Source organism: Poecilia formosa, unplaced genomic scaffold (genome assembly GCF_000485575.1).
Source record: "Poecilia formosa unplaced genomic scaffold, Poecilia_formosa-5.1.2 Scaffold82, whole genome shotgun sequence".
Lineage (NCBI taxonomy): Eukaryota > Metazoa > Chordata > Actinopteri > Cyprinodontiformes > Poeciliidae > Poecilia > Poecilia formosa.
This window is the reverse complement of record NW_006800021.1, coordinates 1825179-1846984: the sequence shown is the minus strand read 5'-3', so window position 1 is coordinate 1846984 and position 21806 is coordinate 1825179. Positions and strand designations below refer to the sequence as shown.

Below are 21806 nucleotides of genomic sequence, written 5' to 3'. Positions count from 1 at the left end.
ACTAGGAGAATCGGAGGGAGCACTAGGAGACTCAGAGGGAGCACTAGGAGACTCAGAGGGAGCAGCACTAGGAGAATCGGAGGGAGCACTAGGAGGTGGAGACTCAGAGAGAGAACTAGGAGGTGGAGACTCTGAGAGAGCACTAAGAGGTGGAGACTCAGAGAGAGAACTAGGAGGTGGAGACTCAGAGAGAGCACTAAGAGGTGGAGACTCAGAGAAAGCTCTAGGAGACTCAGAGGGAGCACTAGGAGACTCAGGGGAGCACTAGGAGACTCAGAGGGAGCATTAGGAGACTCAGAGGGAGCATTAGGAGACTCAGAGGAGCACTAGGAAACTCAGGGGAGCACTAAGCGATGAGGACTCAGAGGAAGCGGCTGAATGCGGGCTGGCAGCGTGAAGCGGAGAGGCTGATGTGGTAGCGGGAGGCGCAGAGTCCACTGTGGTGGCGAGGGGCGCAAAGTCCGCAGCAGCAGTGACTGGAAGTGGTACTGGTCCCGAAGACAACGGAAAGGCTGTAGCAACGGTGACCGGAGGCGTGGCTGAGGTAGACGCTGAAGACGTGGATGGAGCTGAGGTAGACGCTGGAGACGTGGCCGGAGCTGGAGCAGATGCAGAAGACGTGGACGGAGCTGAGGTGGACGCTGGAGACGCCGGAACTGAGTTGGTGGAGTTGAAAAACGGAATGTCCGGCTTTGCATTTAGTTTAGAGTGTGTCTATTTAAAGACTACTTCGAAGAGTAGTAGTCTTCGAAGTAGACTACTACTTCTAAGACTAGTAGTAGTCTTAGACTAGTAGTAGACTAGAGACAAAGGTAAATTTAAAAGACACCAATTAGCCTAATCATTTTTTTCCCAAATAGGAATTCCAGAGCACCCGCAGAAAACCTATGCATTTAGTTTAGAGTGTCTCCATTTAAAGACACACTCTAGGAGACTACTTCGAAGAGTAGTAGTCTTCAAAGTAGACTACTACTAAGTAGTAGTCTGTAGGCTAGAGACAAAGGTAAATTTAAAAGACACCAATTAGCCTAATCACTTTTTTCCTCAAATGGTTGGAAAAAGTCTTTTCGGACGTTGTTATTTAATGATTGGAACTGTCCGTCCGTCCGTCCGTCCGTCCGTCCTTCCATCCGTCCATCCATCCATTTTCTTCCGCTTCTCCATCCGGTTCGTATCGCAGGGGTAGCAACCTAAGTAAGGAGGCCCAGATTTCCCTCTCCCCAGCCATTTGGTCCAGGAGTTCCCAGATCAGCAGAGAAACATAGTCCCTCCATCGTGTCCTGGGTCTTCCCCTTGGCCGTCTCCTGATGGGACGTGCCTGAAACACCTCACTCACCAGGGAGGCGTCCAGGAGGCATCCTAACCAGATTTTCCGGCTCAAGACCATGGCCTCAGATTTGGAGGCACTGATCCTCATCCCGGCCACTTCGCACTCGGCTGCGAATCGCTCCAGTGAGAGCTGTAGATCACGACCTGATGAAGGCAGTAGGACCACATCTTCTGCAAAAAGCAGAGGATGCGATCTTAAGGCCACCAAATCAGATCCCCTCAACACCTTGGCTGTGCCTAAAACTTCTGTCAATAAAAGTATTGAACAGAATTAGTGACAAAGCAGCCTTTGCGGAGTCCAACTCTCACCAGAAACGAGCCCGCGTTACTGCCGGGAATGAGGACCAGACTCTGATACTGGAGCTTCTATAGCTCAGGATCAGATCACCAAGGTCCCCCACCTTCAGCTGCCATCCTTTTGATGCTGCAACCCACCCCTTTGTCCCTCCCACAGGTGGTGAACCCATGTGAAAAGGGAATCAGTTCTCGCGTTTAACCCCTATACCGTTATCTACTGTGGCACTCCGGCCTGCTCATTTTTCTCCGTTCGGTTTCCGTGGGACAAACCTTCTTGCCTGCCAATGTATAAGGCCGCATTTCAGGCTTCCTTTTGCTGGAGGGTGTTGGCTTCAGCTTTGCTTGTGTTGTGAGGTTTTCATCATTAAAGGCTGGCTCTATCTTTCCTTCCCGCAGAACCAGAATTCTTCGATTACATATGGATTTTGTTTTGGGTAGCTGGGTTTTTTTTTCCTGGATCGGTGGTAGAGGTTTGAGTTGTTGAGCGTTTGTTTCTGTTTCAACTTTGCTTTGATCAATATCACCTTCTACCTTAGCCCCTTTGCTCTTTATGGTTGCCTTCAAATTCTCATGTTGCTTCTTCTCAGTTATGTACATTTCTGTCACCTTACGCACTTGGTTGGTGACTTCTTTAATGTGATGTTGATCTCTCTGCCTGCTTTCAGATAGTAACTTTAGCTGACAATTTAAGGATTTATTTTCTTTCTTCAGGTCTCTCCAATCATATTCTGTGTGGGCTAAACTTTGTTTCACAGTCAGAGCCTCTTTCTGTTGCTGTAAAGCTAAGAGCTTGGAGGTCTCAGCCTGCTGCTCCATGAGTTTACTCACCTCCTGTTCTTTTTTCGTCAGATGTTCTTTTAATGTCCTGTTTCGCTTTTTTTCCACAGTTAATGCGCATGAAGATAAATCGACCCTTGCTTTAAACTCTTGTTTAGTTCTCTCTATGGCTTCCTCCATTGGGGTTTTGGGAAGTTTCTTATTTTCCTTCTCTACCTCTTTCAAATACTTTTCCAGAGCTTTTACCCTGGCTTCAAGAAGTCTGCACTTCTCTTTTTCTTTCAAAAGCTCATTATTTTTCATGCTAATTTCGTCGATTTTTCGGGACACCTCAACCTCAAGTCTCTTCACTTCACTTTGTTGCTTTTCAACCTTCGCTTGGTATGCTGTGATTTCAGATACCATTTGCCGTTTTTCTGCCTCAATCTTCTCAACCTGCAGTTTTGAGTCCCTTTCAAAGTTTTTTAAAGAGGCTTGAAGCTCTTTAACTTTATTTTTGTAGTCTTTTATCTCAGACAACAACTGAGTCCTGTGGGAACTCCGGTTCTCTACCTTGTGTTGTAACTTTGGGATTTGCTGACTTTCCAGGTATTTATTTTGCTTGAGAGACCAGTTTAGGTCTTTGGTGAGTGAATCAATTTTCTCATTTAGAAGCTCATTTGTACATGAGATTTTTCCAAATCCTCCTGCAGTATGTTCTCCTTAATCAGCAACGCAGATTTTTCTTTAATCCTTTGCAAAAAATCCATAACCACAAGAGCCAACTCATCTCTTGTCATTTGTCTAATTTGGGACTTTGTTAACGAATCAGGGTCAATTTGTGACATTTTGACTGTCCAACCGATGTATCAGAAAAGCTACAAAAAAATGCAATGTTAAATCCAATATGGAAAAACCAACGCCCGTGCTGCTTCTTGAGCTTCTTGCAAATTTGATTCAGATGCAGGACATTCAAGGCATCCGTTTCTTATGACATCACAACACTTCGACATCATCAGATTCCATCAGTGGAACAATGTAATGTATGCTATGTTGCTAGGCAACAGCAAAGCCAGCTCACTTTCCAGTCTCCTGGCTGTTTCTACTTTAACAGCCAAATCTTACAAGCACATATACTTTTTATCCAGTATCTTGAGTGAGGAGTCAGTAGTCTTTCCTAGTCACTTGTTTCTTACTTCTGGTAAGAAACAAAGGGGTTACAGAATGACTTGAACGTTATATGACACAACAGGTAATTATTATTAGAAAATAAAGAAAGCTTAATAAACGGAATAACTGGAATTATTGTAGGGGGTCTTAATCATGAATTGGATAAATGCCAAAAATCAAATAGGACAAACTACTACACAGCAGAGTTGCATTCTTTGTTTCAACCATTTTCACAACCAGTTGAACAGAAGTGAAATTTATTTTAGGTAAGATCACAGATTGGGGGTAAATTTTTTTTAAATTTACATTTGTGTAATAATATTTGGCCATAATTATCAGGTTATTAATAATATATTCCAATTTTGTGTCCTAAATATAAATGCCAAATTTAATTGCTGTAAGTTACAGTTGGAATATTTAAATTATTAGTCAGCAACCAATTATGAAGATCCTTCCAAAATTTAGATGCATAACTGCAAGAAAAGGATAAATGTTGCAAAGGTTCTACGTCAAAAGGCACAGTCATTTGCCTCAATATTAAATTTTAGTCTAAAGTATTCTTTACATGGATAGATATTATTTAATATTTTAAAATTAATTTCCTTTGTTTTGGGGGGTAGAGGGAATTTTAAATAGCTGCATTTTTTTTTTGCATACACTAAAAGACAATTCTTTAAGTATATTTCTTCTTTTCAAGGGGGAAGGGAAAGTCTTTTGGATGATGACTGTTCTTGAAATTTACTGTTGCAGTTTTTGTCTATAAAAATGTAGTCTTGGATAAACAGTGGGTAAAGCCGTGGTACTGAGACTGTATAAAATAATGAACCTTGTATTGTGTTAATCAAAGCCTGACAGATAGCTTTAATTCATTAATCAATTAATTAATCAATCAATTAATTAATTAATAAGCAAACTAGCTGAAAGCTAACTTTAGGAAAAAGGCTTGGGCAGCAAGGCAGTTTAGGATAGTGAAAAACCGGCAGTTGGTGTCAGTTACACTCCAAGGTTTCGCTCGTTTTTCGCTTTTTACGTAACTCTGATTCCCAATAAAAAATAATAGCACCCATCTCGCCATCGAGCTGCACATTTTGATACCATTTTTGTTGGTGGGCATGCAGCGGTTAGAGCCGCATTAAGGGAGACGAAAGAAGAAGAAATAAAGATATAAACAGAAATTCTAAAGGCAGTCACTGCTCTTCCCTATGTAACGCAAATGGCAGGCCCCAATAATAAATAAAGCGTTGCAAGCTGGCTGTTTGAATGGTAATGTCCAAGCAAATTAATGGAAAATTGAGTGGAAAGAAAAGATGATGTATAAAATATAGCAAATGTAGGGGGAGAGGAGGATTCCCAAGCTGTCAGAGTTTAAAAAGGAGCCAGAAACCAAGTCATTGGTGTCTTATGTCGGCTAAAGACAGAAATTACTGGACTGTGGCTCAATGGTTCGTCCTTTTTTTTTTTTTAGATAAAAGTCAAAACTGAATTATGGTTTAAAATTAGCTGTAAACCATAATCAATAAAACAAACAAAAATGAATACTTGATATATTTCCCTCTGTGAATAGCAAATCTGGAAAATATGTGGTTTCATTTTTTTTAAACTTATTTACTGAAATAAATAAATTTTTTCAATTAGATTCTAATTCATTAAGATTCAAGGAAGATGCTGAAGATCATATAGCTAATAAGTAAAACTTCACTGGCATTTAACCTTGGCTGTTAACTGTGGAGGTTTTGCTTTGTCTGAGTAGTACAGTGATCATTTTTAAATAACTAAAAAAAAGAAAAAAATTTAAAACCTTCTAAATTCACCATTCAAACATTATAAAAATGTGAAATTGAGCTTATTGTATGTAAACCTAACTACAATTATGAAGGTTTTTGAGATCCACATTCTCTGAGAACTAGAGGTATTGGACGCCACCTACAGGCCAAAATCAGCAGCTGAAATTGCTCATGCTTCGACTTGGATGAGACTGAATCATTATAATGGTTCACTAACCTGTCATTAATATTGTCCTTTGTCAGGTGACAGTAACATAGTAAATCTATTATAGTGTTAAAGTTCTGTTTCTCACAATCACATCAGCTGTTTATCCAGTAACAGGATTTCCTTTTCCAGCTTCTTCATCTTCAGTGCTCTGTAGGCCATCTCCTGGTCCCGATTCTCCATCTCCTTTTTGAGGTAACAGCAGTAAAGGGTCCTTAGTTCATCAGTCTGCTTCTGAAAACATATAAGCAGAGGTATGTAGAGTACCCAAAGATGTTCTCAAGTAGGAGTAGCACTACTTCAACATATTTTTACTTGAGTAAAAGTAAAAAGTAGCCATCCAAGAAATTATGCAAATAAAAACATATTTGGTAAAATAAAAAGTCTACTCAAGAAATGTGTAACTAATCAAATTATCAATCATTTAATATTTAAAAAATACATCGTCAGATAGACAAAAATATAAATATAAGTGGAAATGTTGGTGATTTAAGGGCCAAAATGAAAATAATTCATTTTAGTAATGAAAGAAACAACAAAATGAGGCAAAAATTTTTTTTCCCAAATCAGTTTCTTTAACTACATAACTTATGAAATTTTAACAAAAACTGCAGGTGTGTGTCTGTGTGTGGTGAATTTTTGGTTAAAACATGTTTGTCTTTCATTCAGTGAAGCAACTAAGTCACTTGTGGGTAGAGAATCCAGAAAGTTTACTCTAGTACGAACAGCGATACTTCATAATAAAATTACTCAAAAAAAGGTAAAAAGTACAGCGTAGCACATTTTTAAAAAAAAAGTTACTCAAGTAAATGTAACTGAGGAAATGTAACTCTGATTATAGGTCTCCTAAACAGCACATGTATAATTGTTATATTTCTTTTCACTTATTTAATCTGTCTGTCGCTGAGTCCTGACTCTCACCTCAGCACGTCTGGTCCTGCTCGTAGTCCCTGCTGGGCTGCCGACCTCCTGAAAACTGCTGTGCTGCACATCCTTCATTAAAAGAAAACACAAAAATTCAGTGTGAAAAAGAAAAATTGGATAAATTGGTCAATGAAGCAGGAGTGGAGGAGTCTACCCCGTCAAAATGAGCCTCGCTGATGTCCGTCTCATCGCCGCTCAGGCTCTCTGGTTCCGTCTTTGTGACGGGCAGGAGGAGGACCGGATGGCCTGACACTTTCGACACGTCGACAACGTTAAAGTCGGTTGTCTCCAAATACAGTAAAAGGGTTTAAAGAGTCTTGACTTAAACTTACCGCTCATAAAGGAGCTGTCGGATCCACCGACGGGGCCGATGCAGGCGCCTCCGGGTAGGACCTCCACCCTCATGGTGTTTTCTCTGCTGTGCACCCCGTCCTCCTCTGCTGAGGTCAGAGAGGGGCTTCCCGACCCTCCCTCGGTCCTCAGCACATCGGCCCTTTTTCTTTTTGCTGTGCAAGTACAAATTTCAGAGCAAATAATTGAGCACAGGCTTATGAAATGGAATGAATTTACAAGTCAGTCGCTTAGCAAGGTCTGACAATTAGTACAAACAAGCATCAGGAAGAAGGGCGTCTAATACTTGAGTCTGTTGTTTCTCAAGAGTACCTGTTTGGATGATGTTCTTGTGCTTGACTTTCACTTGCTGCCATGTTCTTTTGTAGCCACTGTCTGAAACCCTGAGTCAGAAAAAAACAACTATTACTTCATGTACTGCTTACATATTGAAACTATATCAGGGTTTCCCTCAGTGTATTATAAGCCAGGTGGGCCACCAGGCTTTGCTTGTGCCCCCACCAGGCTAAGCGTTGCTTATTTATTTAGTTTTTTTTATGTTTGCATTTTTTAAGACTTTATTGCTGGTGTTCAGATATTAATCTTCCAATAACATAAGATTATCAAGTGATATTTTCATATTTCCTGTCAACTTTAAATATTTTTAAACTCAAAAACGCGACGAGCTGCTGCATGAATGACTACAGAGCGCCCAACCACCGGGCTTAGCGAGTTTTCTGGGGGAAATCTTGTACTATAGAAAATAAAAGCATTGCCAACCCTTGAAATTTTTGTCACATTACAACTACAAATTTAGTCCAAAGTTAGTCCGTGATGTGAGTAATGTGACAAAATAGGTTAGAGATCTAGTGGCAATGCATCGAGTAAAGACAGGATGAAAGAGCAGAATGTTTACAGGACATTTCCAAATTAGGATGACAAGATGAATTTGGTGCTCTTACGCATTTATTTTATCAGCAATCCTCTGCCAGGCTTCCTCCCTCAGCTTGGAGGCGCTGGTTGTGTTGGACTTGGCTGTTAGGATCTCTCGCTCTTCTTCATACAACTTCAAAATAAGTTCTTGCTCCTTGGAGCTGAAGAAATGAGCCCTCTCCTGCTTTTTATTCATCTGGTAATCTGTGATCATAAAAAACAAGTGAATGTACTTTTTTTTTTTAGACCGATGTATGCTGTCTAAAACTCCTGCCTCCTCACCTCTGTCTGCGTTCATCATCATCATCATCATTGTGATCCGGGTCTCTACGTGCGACTGCTCTCCCCTGTGCGGCGGAGCGAGCGCGCGCACTTATCCGAGATGTTTCAATGCTAGATTTAGTAATCAAATCGTAATCCGCTGCAGAAAAACGCTGCGAAACCGAGCCGGGTCGGCGCCACGGTTCGATCCGGGATGCGTCACGTTGTAAAACAGTTGTCCAGGAGACGGAACCGAGGAATGATAACCGTTGTCACCGGGTCGGTATATCGACAAGCTTTGTTAACCCAGGATTTTCTAATTCGGCTTAAGGCGCGTCCACGTGAAAGAGGTGGAGTCCGTAACAAAGACCGAGTCACACGTAACGCAGCGTCGCGTCATTATACGACGTTGTTAAGCTGCTGTTGCGCTATTAGGAGGCATGAATGGAAACACGAAACGGACTGAGAAACGTATTAAAGAGCCAGATTTCGACGTCAAATCATTGGCGCATCACTGTTGTTTCCGCTCTCAGGTGAAAATGGTGTCTTGATACGAGGCTTCCTGCAAGGCTGGGTTCCAACATGGCCGGGATACTGTTTCTGCAACTTAAAACCGGTTGGTGCAACTCAGTCTGGGCGCATGCAGGGAACTTTTTAAAGAAGCCCACTCAAAGTAATATGAAACTATGTCATAATTTAAAAAAAAAAAAAAAAAAAAAAACATCTTTATGCTACAGGACCATGTCAGAGTTAAAATAAATTAAAAAAAAATCAGCTGTACAAGGCATCCCATTAATGCCGAAGGTACATAATTAGTAAATGTTAAACCATAATAAAACCGCAGACACTGAATAGCATTAGCGGGTTACAAAAGCATCATCAAATTTCACCAACATTAAGTTCTGTGACTACAGTTATCTCAGATTAGGACCTAAAGGAAAACAATTGTTTGACCCACACAAAAACTGAAATACATCTTCTTTCCTTTAGCTGTTTTCAATCAGTGGTTCCCTAAATTTAACACCTTTTTAATTTTCCATTTTCAAGCCAAGTCTTAATACATAATGAGCAGAAACTGGAAACTGGAATAAGAGCAATGGTAATAAATTAAAATAATTTCATATGATTTGATTTTAAGGGCATAATATGAGGAATAAAATTCTGCGATCTTTACCATCCCAAACTAAACATGTACTTTATGACAATGCATTTCTAAGAACAAAACAACTTAGAGTCTGCTGTATAAAACTAGCAGAAATAAGAAAAACACAAAAGACCAAAAACACAAACCAGTGGAATTAATAGCCATTTTATTTAGGTCAAGTAAGTTTAAGCTGATATTTTTGTTTAATGGTCCAGAACAGAGGAATTGTTGGTTCAGGTGCTCCAATGTGGGGAGCACAGAGGTATAAACAATAAAACTTCCCAAAAAAATAGACTGCAAATAGGAGTGTGGTCCTGTAATGATAGCAGAGGGGGCTCTAGAGCCAGCGCTGACGTCTGGAGAGTTTAGTCATGGCCCTCATAGCCATCTGGAAGAGCATTCACATGAGAGTTGTGGAAGAGGGTTTTGTTGCCATCTCCCCAGGGGAAACGCTATTTTGGAGAAAAAAATAAAAAAAAACATCAGAACAAAAATAAAGCAGCAAAATGAGACAAATCTGTAAAACTGTTAAATAATGACATCTGACCTTGGTGCGAATGCGAAGGTGGGTGTATGGGACAAACTCTGGTGGTGCATCATGGCTGTGCTCCTTCTCTTTCAAGAAGGTGTTCAGCATGCACACTGCGACACCAGGCAGCGCAATCACAAAGGTGAGGATCTTCCATGTTTTAGCTGTTGAGAAATTATTTCATAAACCAATGAAAACATGTGCGCTCACAGGACTGAGAGGAAAAACAAAAAAAGGCAGGAAGCAGAAAGTCATCACCATTTGTACACCATTTTATATTTTCATTCTGTACAAACAAACTTAAACTTTAGTGCATCACTTTACGTCACCTGGTAGTTCAGAGTTTTCTGAAGACTTTGTGTTTGGTTCTTGTAACAAATCACCAAAACCATAAAATAGTGCAGAGGAAACTAAATTTTATTCGCCGGGTTTTGCACCGTTCCATACCTTCCTTGTAAACAAACCATGTAGATATTTTGGTTATTTAGAGATAGTAAAAAGCTACAACGGCATAAATTCTGTCTTCACGTCTAAATTTCTGAAGTCTTTTACTAAATATCAGTGAAAATTATGACTCATGGTTTCATCAGCAAGTCATATTTTAATTTGTAGTTGGTGGAGATTTTCTTCACCAACCTGAGTTATTCTAGCTGACTCCATGGCCACCATCGTAGCAGAAGGAGCTGTTGGAGTCATCACTCCTCATTGACGCTCCAGGACACACTACGTGTTAAGAAGTTTTCGTAGCATATGCCATTTTTCACCATGTTGGAGTTGTTAGCAATTTTCAGGTTAGCAGCTACAAAGGATGAACTTACCAGCTTAGGCACACAATTCAGGTCAGATGGTGTTGGAGGAAATATGTGGAACTGGAAAGGTTTTCAAAGTATCAGCTGTTTAATTAAAGCTGCACCAAAATCAGGAGTTCATCGAAAGCCAACGACTACACCGACACTTTTCAGGACTAAGTGGAACAACAGAATTATCCCAAATGAACAAAGTGGATTCAGTTTCAACAAACCTGTTGTGGAATGATGATTTTTTTTGTGCTGCTTTTGCTATAGTAATTTTACCCAGACGTTCATGCAGACTGTCCTTGAATTATGCAACGTTCAAATTAGAGAAAATCTGTTGGTTCGTGTGTGTTGTGAGCATACAGTATAGAAATATCAGCTGGCAGAGAGTGAGTATGCATCTATTTTTAGTATGTGTGTATGTGCATCTATATACACGTCAGAAGCTGCACTGTGATTCAGAGCAAGGTTTTCTCACAGGTCACCTTTCCACACAACAATTTACTCTAATGCACATATTTGTGATTTATTAGACTACTGGCTGTCAACAGTGGACCTCAGAACTCAGTTTTTCACATTTTAGATGAGTCTCTGCTCCTTCTTCTTTTTCTTTTATGGCAGTAGGCAAACAACTTATAGGTGCATTACTGCCACCTTCCAGACTGGAGTATAAATTAGATCTCCTACCACTATAATCTCCCCATAATACCCGACTTCCTACGAAAACTAAAAATGCTGTTAAATACTACATCCTCAGACGATCTTTGCAGCAAATTTTTAATATCTACTTTATTTTTATTTCTATTTAACTCTTTGATTAACACCTCTCTTTCCTGACTATACTTATTACATTCTAGAAAAATATGCTCCACTGTTCTCTGCTCCAGTACACCTGAATCAATCTGAATCTACCTGCTCAGGTGCAGAAGGTTGTTAATCAGCCATTTATTAAAGTCAGGTGTGTGGAGGAAGTAAAACATGTCGGACTGAAGGTTCTAAGGAATCAGGTCGAAAACCTTTGCGTTAGAGGAATCGAATCGTCACTAAAGTCAAATTTGTTTTACGTCAATATTTTATAGCTGGCTTATCACTACACCGCGCTATTTTTTTCATTTCTTCCTCACACAAATTATACGACTCTGATATTGCCTTATAGCATAAACATTTATATTTTGCCGCTTCCACTCTGACGTTTGAATGTAATAAGTTAAGACCTAGACGACCGACTTTAAGTTTAATCACCAACATTTTTGTTTTAGAGTAAAAAATTATAATTTACGAGGCGCTCCGGAAAACTCAAGGATGTAACAGGGTTGCTAAAGAAGCTAACGCTAGCTCAGCAAGGTCACACTCCAGCCGTAACCTGCTGTTGTGAAGCTCTGCTAGACCGCATCCGCTCACTGAAAATCAGCAAACACTCATAATTACCCGAGTCCCCGCCATGTCCAGCGGCAGCTGCGAGCTGACGCCGGGTTTGAGTCAAAGAAGACCTCAACAACATCTGAGAGAAACGTCCGAAGGCCGCCATCTTGCTTTCTGAAAGACCGGTGACCGGAAACAGTCATTTGTAGAGATGCAGTCACGTGAGACTTTTCAAGAGCTCTACTACGCCGCCAAGCAAAAGAAACAAAACACACAAAAAGGTCGTTCTTTTATTGATAGGTAAAATTCAGTTAATTTCTGTAGTGTTACAGTACTGCAGATGAAGTCCAGACCTCAGCTTCAATTAAAAAGTTAACATAGTACCATAAATAAATGCTGAAAAGAATGAGCTGAAGCCATTTCACAGACCTGGCCAACGTCACTTCAGTGAAACACTAGTACACTTCCCTGACAAAGTACATGCCTCAGTTTAATGCTGCAAACCCTGATTTGTGTGTACTACTTGATCATGGAGAAAAAAAATGTTCATTGACTTAATTACTATTATTGACTTTTTTTATTCACATAGAGTAAGAAATAAATCATTGTTACCATGACTGTGAGAAATTGTCGCTGTAAAGGGATTGGATGTCATTATAAGTGCAGCCACCAACAATTTAGGTTGTGGACTTAGAAAAAAAGGAATTTCACAAAGAAATGGTCACTCTAATGACTGAACCACCTGGATGGATTTTTCAAAAATAGTCCAGGGTCCTTGGTGAACCCATCCTACAGCTTCTGTGTGTTGACACCTGGAAAACACGAGGGTTAAAACTCCAGAGCAGTATTTACTTACCTGTTAATAGCTAACATATTTGGCCTCATGATGAACAAAAATATTGGGTTGATCTCTTATCTGATTCTGAACTCACAGTTTGTCTGTGGACTGAATACTGACTGCATCCAAGGCAAAACAAAAAACCAACCAAAAAATCTTGTTCTCCTTTAATAATGGAAACTCAGTATCAACCGTTTAGCACAACGGACAGCAGCTTGGATCAAGCAGATCGCAATATCAGCCAACAAACAGGTAAAACTTCCATGTCGTCTGAATTTCTTTCCGAGTTACTTCAGACATCGAGAAATCAGAGTGTGAAATGTGTGTGTGTCTTTTCAGGGATGAAGAGAATATTGACGTACATCCTCTACAGCGTGCCGCTGCTGCTGCTTTTGATTCTGCTCTTGGTCATAGGGGTCATATGTAGGACTTTAAGCACATCATAACAAGGTGGATGAGTAATGTTACTACAAATCACACTTTGATATTATTTTACAGTCTCTCAGATGAAGAAGGAAATGACTGATGTCAAACTACAACTCCAGATCATCAACAAGAGAGGACCAATGTCCTTATGTACTTCAGGTAAAAGAAATTAAAAAAAACATCAAAACAGGAAAAAGATCTCTGATTTCTCAGAATAAAAATGCAGACAAATTTGGTCTCTTAAAACAACTTATGCATTTCTGTGGTTTCTCAAACTAAAGGTCCTACAGATGCAAAACAAGTCCTGGTGGAGAGAATTGTTCCAGTTAGAGGTATAATTCAAGTATCTTTGAACAAACAAAATCTTTGCTTTTGATCCATTTTGACTGTGATGATCCTTATGAGTAAGGAACTTGCAAAGAGGGCTGGGCGAGTTTCCAGGGCAGCTGCTACCTGCTTTCCACCACCACCAACGTCTGGCAACGAGCCGAAGACCAGTGTAGATCATCTGGAGGACACCTGCTAGTTCTTAACAATGTGGAGGAACTGGTGAGGTCCGACTTGGCTCCATAAAACTGCAAGCACACATAATGAAATACATAAATATTCAGTTTTATACCCCATTGATATTTATTACATATCGGTATGTCAAATTTGCAAACCTTAGTGTAGTTTAATGGGATTTGTGTTTCTGATCAACACAAACTAGTGCACTGATTGGAAGTGGATGGAGTCTGGTAAATGTTTTCCCCAAAACTTTGGTGCTAGTATACAGTGAGATGTTTGTATTCATCTCGCTTTATGCTAGCAATCCCAAATAAAAGCCAGCGCAACTGAGTCCCATTTTCAGATTGCCTCAAAGCATCACAACAAACATGTGGAAGAAGGTGGTGTGATTAAATAAAACCGAAATTGAACAGTTTGATCTAAATGCAAAGAAGACAACACGTTGAAGACACAATACCCACGGTGAAACAAACTGGAGGAAGTATCATGTTGTGGGGATGCTTTTCGTTAGCAGAAGTAAGGAAGCTAGTCAGAGTTTAGGAGAAGATGGAGGGAGCCAAATAAAGGTTGTTGAGGAATACCAAATTAAAAGCTGTAAAAGGATTGAAATTCTAGTAAGACAAGGACTTTAGACCCCAATAGTACACTAGGTTCTTGATTGTATTGTGATGAAATGTGGACACGGTCAATAGTTATGAAATACTTTGTAATTAAACAAAACAAACACATAAATCTATCAACTAAATTGTGGCTGAAGATACTGAACATGCCCTTATATTTTATTCCAGGACTACATTTCAGGCATAGTTGACATCAAGTATTCCTACTGGATCGGACTTGTGGAGCGACAGCATGAGGGCCACTGGAGCTGGGTGGATGGAACTGACTTTGGCTCGACCCCGACGTGAGTCGAAAGTGAAGCCTCAAGATGGAGACATAAAACAATTGAAATAACTCTTTGTGCTGTTTGGTGTTTAGATTCTGGGACCAGGGTCAACCTGACAACTGGGACTTCAGAGTGAACGGAGAGGACTGTGGGCAGCTGCACGCCTCTGGGAACCGCAAGCGCAAGCTGTGGAACGATGCAGACTGTAGCCTGGGCTACAGGTACATCTGTGAAGCTAAGGCATGAGATGGCATTATACGTAGCTCATGCTTTGTTGATATGCCCAGACTGATGAGGGGGAGAGGATGGATAAAAGTCAAACTATTTGACCTATTAGAACATCTGTTAACCGGTGGTTGCCATGGTTTTCTCTTCCTCACAATAAGAGTTCATTTGAAAGCAAAAGTATTCACTCTCCTTGAACCTTTCGACATTTTGTCATGCCACATTCACAACTTTACCGTCATTTATTGGGATTTTATGTCAATGTCCAACTGAAAGTAATAAAATTGTTAGAATGGAAAATGATTCATGGTTTTCAAAACTTTTTACAAAAAAATAAAACAAAATAAAACAAAATTTGAAAAACAAGGGTCTGTGTCCAGGTGAGCCTACTCTGATATTTTTACAGCTAAGGCTGGTTCTAACACAATGTCCGAAGACTTTAATAGCTTCGATTAGAAGGGTGAGCAGCTGAATATATTTGTTTCCATCGGAGAACACAAGGCCATCATTTTCAGAGTTCCTAAATTATGGGGAAACAGAGAACGAGAGAAAACGAATTAAAATGTTCACAACTGTCCACTAGATGGCAGCAGTAATCATCGTCCTGCTAATACAACTTTTAAAACAAATTTGCTACATAAATTTAACAGTCATGATCAGAAGATAACACATAATAATAAACAAGTGTACAGATAATGTATTAATAAAGTTTTTTTTAAAAACTGTGAATTTAGTAAATTTACTGGCCTCTTACCAAAAGAAATTCTAAAAGATTTCTTTGGAGAAGTTAATGAGCTTAAATCTGCCTTGGCAAAATAAATTTTGGAATCATAACCATGTTAATTATTTGAATTTAAATAAAGTGTATTGCGTTTGTTTGCAATGTTTCTGAGATCATCAAACCATATTCTGTTTCCAACTCTGGATTTGTAGAGACAGGAACCAGCAACCATCACATACTCAGCCTTAGTACAGACACTCACTCGTCCACTCAGCACAGAAATAAAGCAAATGTACTTTTCTAGATAGGTAAAATAACAATGGGAAGTTTTTAATTTAATTTAATTTAATTTAATTTAATTTCCACTAGAGAGTTAATCTAACCACAGAAATAAGAAACAGTTCTTTTTTTTCTTAATTATGTACCATTTGGGGCCCTAAAAGAGCTTTAATCGGCTGGACTGCGGCCAACAATTGCTCCTTTTGTATGATAAGGTTACAGAAACCTGGACAAAATAGATTTGTGTGGTAGGATGGCCCTGTCCTGTCACTGAGAATCTGAGACAAGACTTGAAAATTGATTATCACCAGTCAATGTGACTGAGCTCAAGCTCTTTAGCTAACAACACTGGCCAAAAAAAGTCAGTTTCTAGCTTTGTAAAGCTGGTAGAGACATAGACCAGATCCAACAAAGATTCACAGCTGTAATCGCAACAAAAAGTGGTAGTGTGAAGAATTGCATACAAAATTTACATATTTTTATTTGTAAAAAAATGTCCTTTAGCTTTGCAGTTCTGCAGTACTGGAGTCTATCACATAACCAACTGTGCAAAAAACTACTCCATGCATGGAGCACATAACCAAACCCAGATATAAATCAACACATGCACTTATGTTTACAATCTTGTCACCTCTGTCAGATATTGACGTTTTGCGTATTTATAGAAAGTAATCTAGTTTGGAAGAAGTTCAGTGCAAAGTTGTGGGAATTCTTGCAAATGTCACATATTTATACAGCTGAGTTTGGGCAAACTTTTATTGATACAGGTTTCAAAAATACAAACCTGAGAGATTAAAGGCTGATGTTGGATCGGGACAATAAGTCGATTCACCTGAAAGTTACGTTCACAACTACTCTTTAAATCTTTCAACTTTTGCATCCAAACATTTAATTTTAATCTTTTTTGTAAAAATACAGCTAAACACACATAGTTTAAAGATCTATAAATGTTTTAGATGATCTACGAGTATAATAGTTGACAACAGACTAGAAGAAGGTGAATTGTGAATATAAGGAGTTATTAGAAATGGATGTTTGTAAATGTGAGATTCTGCCACTTGATCAAGCAATAATTAATTAAAATGAATGCAAGCAGCAACATCATGTGGGATAATGATGATGAAGGACCAGGGAAGAGGAGCAAACATACATGAATTGATTTCACATAGAAAATCGCCTTTTATAGATGATTTAGTACTGACTGATCTTTTCGCCTTTTATAGATGATTTAGTACTGACTGATCTTTTCAGGCCTTTGTTTTTGTCCATAATGACATGCAGCTAACTAAAACACAAAATGAACAATTAGAACATTCCAATAAGAAAGACAGCTTTAACACAGAAATGTTTGCTTAATAATTATGTTTGATATCTGCTTATTTTAATCTTTTAGTCATATTGAATATGACTGCACTATAGGACAAGCCAGGAAGTGAAGAGATGTTTTTCCTTGTTTTTGTTGTGATTAGTTTGTTCCCACCTCTGATCTCTGTCTCCAGTAGAGGTCCGATGTAGTCAGGTTTGATTCCCTGGAGAACCAATTGCAATGCTTGAGGGACTTGATTAGTTCAATGCGATTGATCCCACACACAGAAGTCACGCATTAGGATTGGCCGGACCAATCAAGACAAACCCTGGACAGTGAACACCTCCCATCCCCCCCGCTGTGCTTCTTATCTGAAATTTGTTCAGGCCCCTCCGTCCTTTAAGAGGACGCTGCCACAGACTGCAGCCTTCTTCAGATCCACAGTCATGAACATGAAGGCTCTTCTGCTGCTTCTCGCCGGTAAGCCTCTAAGAGCTCTCAACACTTGACCTTCTGTTGCCTGTGTTGATTCGTCCCACCTCACCTGTCTCTTCCAGCGTGCGCGGTCAGTGGGGGACATGTCCCCCAGGCCGTCTGGCAGTTTGCGGAGATGATCAGTTGTGCCCAGCCGGGTGTTAATCCTCTGGCGTACAATGAATACGGCTGCTACTGCGGCTTGGGGGGCTCTGGGACTCCTGTGGATGATGTGGACAGGTGAGATGCAATCCACTTTTTAGTTTTTTTAATCATGTTCCGACCTATGACCTCTCGTCCGCTGCATGTTTAGGTGCTGCCAAGTTCATGACAACTGCTATAGCCAAGCAATGAAGATTCCCGAATGCGAGGGTATTTTCGACCTTCCCTATGTTATCGATTATAATTTCAGCTGCTCAAACAAACAGGTGTATTGCCCAGGTAAGACTATGAAACACTGATTAAATCTTCATGTTCTGTATATTGAGACTTGTACAACCACAGATTTACTTTCAACTTACTGGGATTTTATGAGATAGACTTAAAAAAGTTGTTCATCATGATGAAGTGGGAACATTTTTCAAAGATATTTCATAAATCAAAACTGAAACAGATTCAGCTGCAAGCGTTTTAGGGCATGTCTGCTATTTTTGTTCATCTACAGAAACAGACATTTTTGTCCATCTTTCTTTTTTTTTCTTTTCTTTTTTATATCGCAACTTCAAATTGGCTGGAGAATATCTGTAAAAACCCATTACCAAGTCTGTGTGTTTAGGTCAGGACTTTAACTAGGCCATTCTAACAAATTAGAATGTTGTAATCGGGCTCACACAACTGCTATTAACTTTTAAAAGATAGATAAAGACATGAGGATTGTTCTTAATCATTAAGTTTACAGACAAAGTGAACTTGACAATGCTTCTGTTTTTTATATATAAAAATAGAATTTCAACAGAATAACTGTAATTCTGGTACTTTTTATTCAGTTCTTTTATAAAATATGGCATCAAATGGCTTTGTTTTTTGTGTAGGCTTCTTGTTTTGTTTTTGTTTTTTTTTCACTTATTTTTCAGTCACCCACCGCTACTTTAGTAGTTTGAGTTTTTTGCTTTGTTTTGAGATCTAAAAATAGATATAATTAACAAAGTTAAATATTAAATTATTTTTCATAATTCTGTAGACCATTACATCGTATTTATTTATATAACATAAAATATTACAAGATCTAGCTTTTTCTATGTGTCAAATAGATTTTGCTGTTTTATACAAGTTTTGCTTTGTAGGAGTAAGGGTAAAAATGTTTTCCTGGACAGAAAGTTACTTAACCCTGATCTAAACATTCATCCATTGTTGCTCTGGCTGAATGTTTAGGTTTTTTTGCCATCAGGAAGGCAAATCTTTGCTAAAGTCATGGCGTCCTGTTAGAAACACACGTGATGAGATGGTGCGTTCAGGGTTAGTTTTTAATTTAACTACAGCACTTTGAATGTAGACCAAACAGTTAAACTTCTCATCTGACCTGAGCACCTTGTTCACTGGATTATATTTAGGGGTATTAGATTTTTAGACTAAATCAATAAGCATATCCCATTTTCATTCTTTATAAATCTTTCAAATCCATGCATTGTTTTTCTTTCACTTCATGATTGGTCTATCACATCAAATCCCAATAAGAACATGCATCATTAGTCTATTTATTCTCTACCAGGCCCAGATTCTCTCACTGGTTCATATTTTCTCTGTGTTTGCAGCGACCAACAATAAGTGCCAGGCTGCAGTTTGTGAGTGTGACCGCGTGGCGGCGCACTGCTTCGCTCGGTACAATTACAACTCGGAGTACAAGAACCTGGACTCTAAGTACTGTTAAAGACTCGCAGAGCTCGACGTGTGCGTCACAGTTCTTCTCCAAATCGGATCTGTTTCTCATTCGTGATTATGAAATAAAAGATTGTGGATTTTCTTAAAATGATAAAAATTTAAAAAAGTTTAATAAACTGGTCATATGCTCTGCTCATGTGTTGAGGTTCCGTCACTCCAGGTCTTGTCGGTACCAGATTTGTTTCACCGTCGATGTTTCTTAAAGTTACAGTTACCCATTCACTTCATTTCCTGTCTAAATACTGCGATATAAATCCCATTAAGATAATAAAAATCTTCCAAAAATGACAAATGTTCTTCGTTCAATGTGAACAAACTTTTGGAAAGTTAATTACTTTTTTTTTCGCCTTTTTTATGCAAATTGTTGAGATACTAGTTCTCGTTTACAATAGAAACCTGTTTCATACGAAAACAACTCAGAAAAATATAATTAAGAAATTTACCTCAATTAAATAAGCTAACAGAATATGAACTAAAAACAGGAGCAGGTTTGACAAAAAGATTTCTCTTTTTATTTTTTGAACAACTTATTCCTTAAAATTGTTCTACTTCTTGTTAGTGCATCACATAAAATTCCAATGATGATGGGACAAAAATTTAGAAAGGGATTATACATAAAAGAAGTACTGCATCCATTTATAGTATGCATGCAGCACAGTAAACTATCTTAGCATATTGCTTTTTTGTGTTTAATTATAAATCATTTAACGTAGCCAAGGAGCAGAGGAAAGCCATGGGAACTCCAGAGATGTCATTTATTTACACAGCTGTGCTGATGGCTGAAAGATTGTCACATAAATGAGCCTGAAAAACACAAAACTGAGAGACTTCAGAGAAACCAAAGAGAAAACGGGTTCCTATTAAGTAATATGTGGGGATAATGGAGACCTTTAACCACGGTGCTGCAGGGATGGAAGGACAACACAAAGACAACGTGCAGCCCAGCCAAACAGCACCATGTGCAAGTCTTCAGATAAGATCCACATTTATGTGGCATAAAGACATAAAGAGAAATTATAAAAAAGGTTATTGGAGCATGCAGAGTTCCTTTCACTGGGATTAAAGAAAATCCGTCATACAGGAACGCACGTTGTACGTTGACATAGTACAGTCAGGCAAGTGTTGTTCTCTTGGCAACCGCTAAATCCAAACTCACTGGTTTGATCTCCATCAGAGAGACATGATCTGCCACTCCAGATAACGCGTCTCCACTGCTTTAGACCAGTCTGCTTTACACCATAGCATTTGCTTTGCATTTAACTTGGCAATGTAACACTTGGATCAAACTTCTCATTTCATAAAGCTCTCTACCCGCCTCTAAGATCTAAAGACGACATCTTATCACGGTACCACTCTGGAATTCTTCTTTTTCTAACTAATGTCTCTTGTGCTGAATTTTAAATACCTGTGGCTAAGGAAGTGCTAGGAACACCTGGATTCAGAGACCTGGAGAGGCAACCGTCTTTATTTCATTTGTTCATGATTGTTTGCTTCAGCTATTGGTCTCCCTGTTGCCTTCCAAGAAGAGGCCTCATCCAAATAGACTCCATCTCCTCAGGGACATTATAACCAAAATTATGCAATCCACCCAAAGAGGAACACATTATGACTGACTGGTCCAAGCAAGAAAAATCTCAAACAATGTACACCTCCCACCTCGCTTGTGCTAGTCTTATCTGACTTCTCTCAGCTCTGCTGTGCAAACGGACTCTATATCCTTTTGACTGAAGCCATGAGCATGAAGGCCCTTCTGTTGTTTCTCACCGGTAAGCCTGCAGAAACTTCTCATTTTGTCCCGTAGATCACAAATCCACATTATAAAATAATTCTTCCTCTGTTTGTTTGTCTCATCTCTCATGTCTTTCCAGCATGTGTGGTCAGTGGAGGATGTCTTCCCATGGCCGTCTGGCAGTTTGGGGAGATGATCAGTTGTGCCCAGCCTGGTGTTAATCCTCTGGCTTACAACGGATACGGCTGCTGGTGCGGATTGGGCGGGTCTGGAATGCCGGTGGATGACGTGGACCGGTGGGAAGCAGTCCGTTGGTTTCTTGTCAACAGAAGAGGATGAATCGCTCAATGCCTTCTCACTTTCTCTGCATTTTTAGATGCTGTGAAGGCCATGATAAATGCTACCAAAACAGCAGAAAGATTCCTGGATGTGAGGGTGTTTTTGACCTTCCCTACATTATCATTTATGGCTTCAGCTGCTCAAACAGACAGGTGTACTGCTCAGGTAAGACCAACAGGCAGTGATGATTTAGATTTTTTTTTGTAAATCTACTCCTCTCTCATTGGTTACTCACTTCCCTCAAGGAATTCCATTCTGGATTAAATAACATAAAACTGCAACAACAAACATTTCCAAAAGATCAGTGTTTCTCAACCCTGGTCCTCACCTCCCCCCTGTCCTGCATGTTTTAGGTATTTCCCTTCTGCCACACACCTGAA

The 21806-nt window shown here is 39.4% G+C and overlaps 5 protein-coding genes and 2 long non-coding RNA genes across 8 annotated transcripts in view; 4 read left to right on the top strand and 3 right to left on the bottom strand.

Moving 5' to 3' along the window:
- The window catches only part of LOC107836760 (uncharacterized), a 573704-nt gene that overhangs the window by 333176 nt on the left and 218722 nt on the right, over positions 1-21806 (top strand). The gene's annotated exons all lie outside the window — the stretch shown is intronic.
- LOC103141378 (uncharacterized) lies at positions 1116-8692 on the bottom strand. Its single transcript, XM_007557015.2, has 7 exons — positions 8011-8692; positions 7758-7932; positions 7129-7199; positions 6798-6971; positions 6620-6717; positions 6463-6534; positions 1116-5775 (listed from the first exon to the last, which is right to left on the bottom strand). Exons 1-7 carry the CDS (start codon positions 8039-8041, stop codon positions 5632-5634), a joined length of 765 nt encoding a protein of 254 aa, XP_007557077.1. The 5' UTR covers positions 8042-8692; the 3' UTR covers positions 1116-5631.
- Positions 9283-12015, bottom strand: cox6a1 (cytochrome c oxidase subunit 6A1). The gene is made up of 3 exons (XM_007557010.2): positions 11885-12015; positions 9681-9826; positions 9283-9585 (listed from the first exon to the last, which is right to left on the bottom strand). Exons 1-3 carry the CDS (start codon positions 11982-11984, stop codon positions 9499-9501), a joined length of 333 nt encoding a protein of 110 aa, XP_007557072.1. The 5' UTR covers positions 11985-12015; the 3' UTR covers positions 9283-9498.
- Positions 12119-14828, top strand: LOC103141375 (C-type lectin domain family 4 member E-like). 2 transcript variants are annotated; one of them, XM_007557011.2, is made up of 7 exons: positions 12119-12908; positions 12996-13079; positions 13155-13241; positions 13364-13414; positions 13492-13631; positions 14378-14493; positions 14568-14828. In XM_007557011.2, exons 1-7 carry the CDS (start codon positions 12830-12832, stop codon positions 14719-14721), a joined length of 711 nt encoding a protein of 236 aa, XP_007557073.1. In that variant the 5' UTR covers positions 12119-12829; the 3' UTR covers positions 14722-14828. The 2 variants fall into 2 exon arrangements, with proteins under 2 accessions (XP_007557073.1, XP_016529290.1); XM_016673804.1 differs by having other exon boundaries at positions 12119-13079.
- LOC103141376 (phospholipase A2-like) lies at positions 16923-19643 on the top strand. Its single transcript, XM_007557013.2, has 4 exons — positions 16923-17486; positions 17564-17720; positions 17794-17921; positions 19232-19643. Exons 1-4 carry the CDS (start codon positions 17453-17455, stop codon positions 19345-19347), a joined length of 435 nt encoding a protein of 144 aa, XP_007557075.1. The 5' UTR covers positions 16923-17452; the 3' UTR covers positions 19348-19643.
- Positions 19852-20992, bottom strand: LOC107836761 (uncharacterized). Its single transcript, XR_001662714.1, has 2 exons — positions 20448-20992; positions 19852-20405 (listed from the first exon to the last, which is right to left on the bottom strand). It is a non-coding gene; the product is annotated as an uncharacterized LOC107836761 (long non-coding RNA).
- Positions 21000-21806, top strand: part of LOC103141377 (phospholipase A2) — a 2030-nt gene continuing 1223 nt past the window's right edge. Inside the window, exons 1-3 of the mRNA XM_007557014.2 lie at positions 21000-21124; positions 21227-21383; positions 21464-21591. Coding sequence (XP_007557076.1) covers positions 21091-21124; positions 21227-21383; positions 21464-21591 — 319 coding nt within the window. The 5' untranslated portion in view covers positions 21000-21090. The remainder of the gene's footprint in view (positions 21125-21226; positions 21384-21463; positions 21592-21806) is intronic.

Bases quoted from the DNA above. Each gene is read 5' to 3' on its own strand.
- LOC103141378 (XM_007557015.2), bottom strand. From the start codon at position 8,041: ATGATGATGATGATGATGAACGCAGACAGAG. The intron at 6,718-6,797 runs GTAAGTTTAAGT...ACGTGTCGAAAG, and splicing joins CGACAGCTCCTTTATGAGCG to TGTCAGGCCATCCGGTCCTC. The intron at 5,776-6,462 runs GTGAGAGTCAGG...ATATGTTTTCAG, and splicing joins GCAGGACCAGACGTGCTGAG to AAGCAGACTGATGAACTAAG.
- cox6a1 (XM_007557010.2), bottom strand. From the start codon at position 11,984: ATGGCGGCCTTCGGACGTTTCTCTCAGATGTTGTTGAGGTCTTCTTTG. The intron at 9,827-11,884 runs GTAATTATGAGT...ATTTCTCAACAG, and splicing joins TGGACATGGCGGGGACTCGG to CTAAAACATGGAAGATCCTC. The intron at 9,586-9,680 runs GTCAGATGTCAT...TCTCCAAAATAG, and splicing joins ACCTTCGCATTCGCACCAAG to CGTTTCCCCTGGGGAGATGG.
- LOC103141375 (XM_016673804.1), top strand. From the start codon at position 12,830: ATGGAAACTCAGTATCAACCGTTTAGCACAACGGACAGCAGCTTGGAT. The intron at 13,242-13,363 runs GTAAAAGAAATT...CTCAAACTAAAG, and splicing joins AATGTCCTTATGTACTTCAG to GTCCTACAGATGCAAAACAA. The intron at 13,415-13,491 runs GTATAATTCAAG...CTTATGAGTAAG, and splicing joins GAGAATTGTTCCAGTTAGAG to GAACTTGCAAAGAGGGCTGG.
- LOC103141376 (XM_007557013.2), top strand. From the start codon at position 17,453: ATGAACATGAAGGCTCTTCTGCTGCTTCTCGCCG. The intron at 17,487-17,563 runs GTAAGCCTCTAA...TGTCTCTTCCAG, and splicing joins TCTTCTGCTGCTTCTCGCCG to CGTGCGCGGTCAGTGGGGGA. The intron at 17,721-17,793 runs GTGAGATGCAAT...CTGCATGTTTAG, and splicing joins CCTGTGGATGATGTGGACAG to GTGCTGCCAAGTTCATGACA.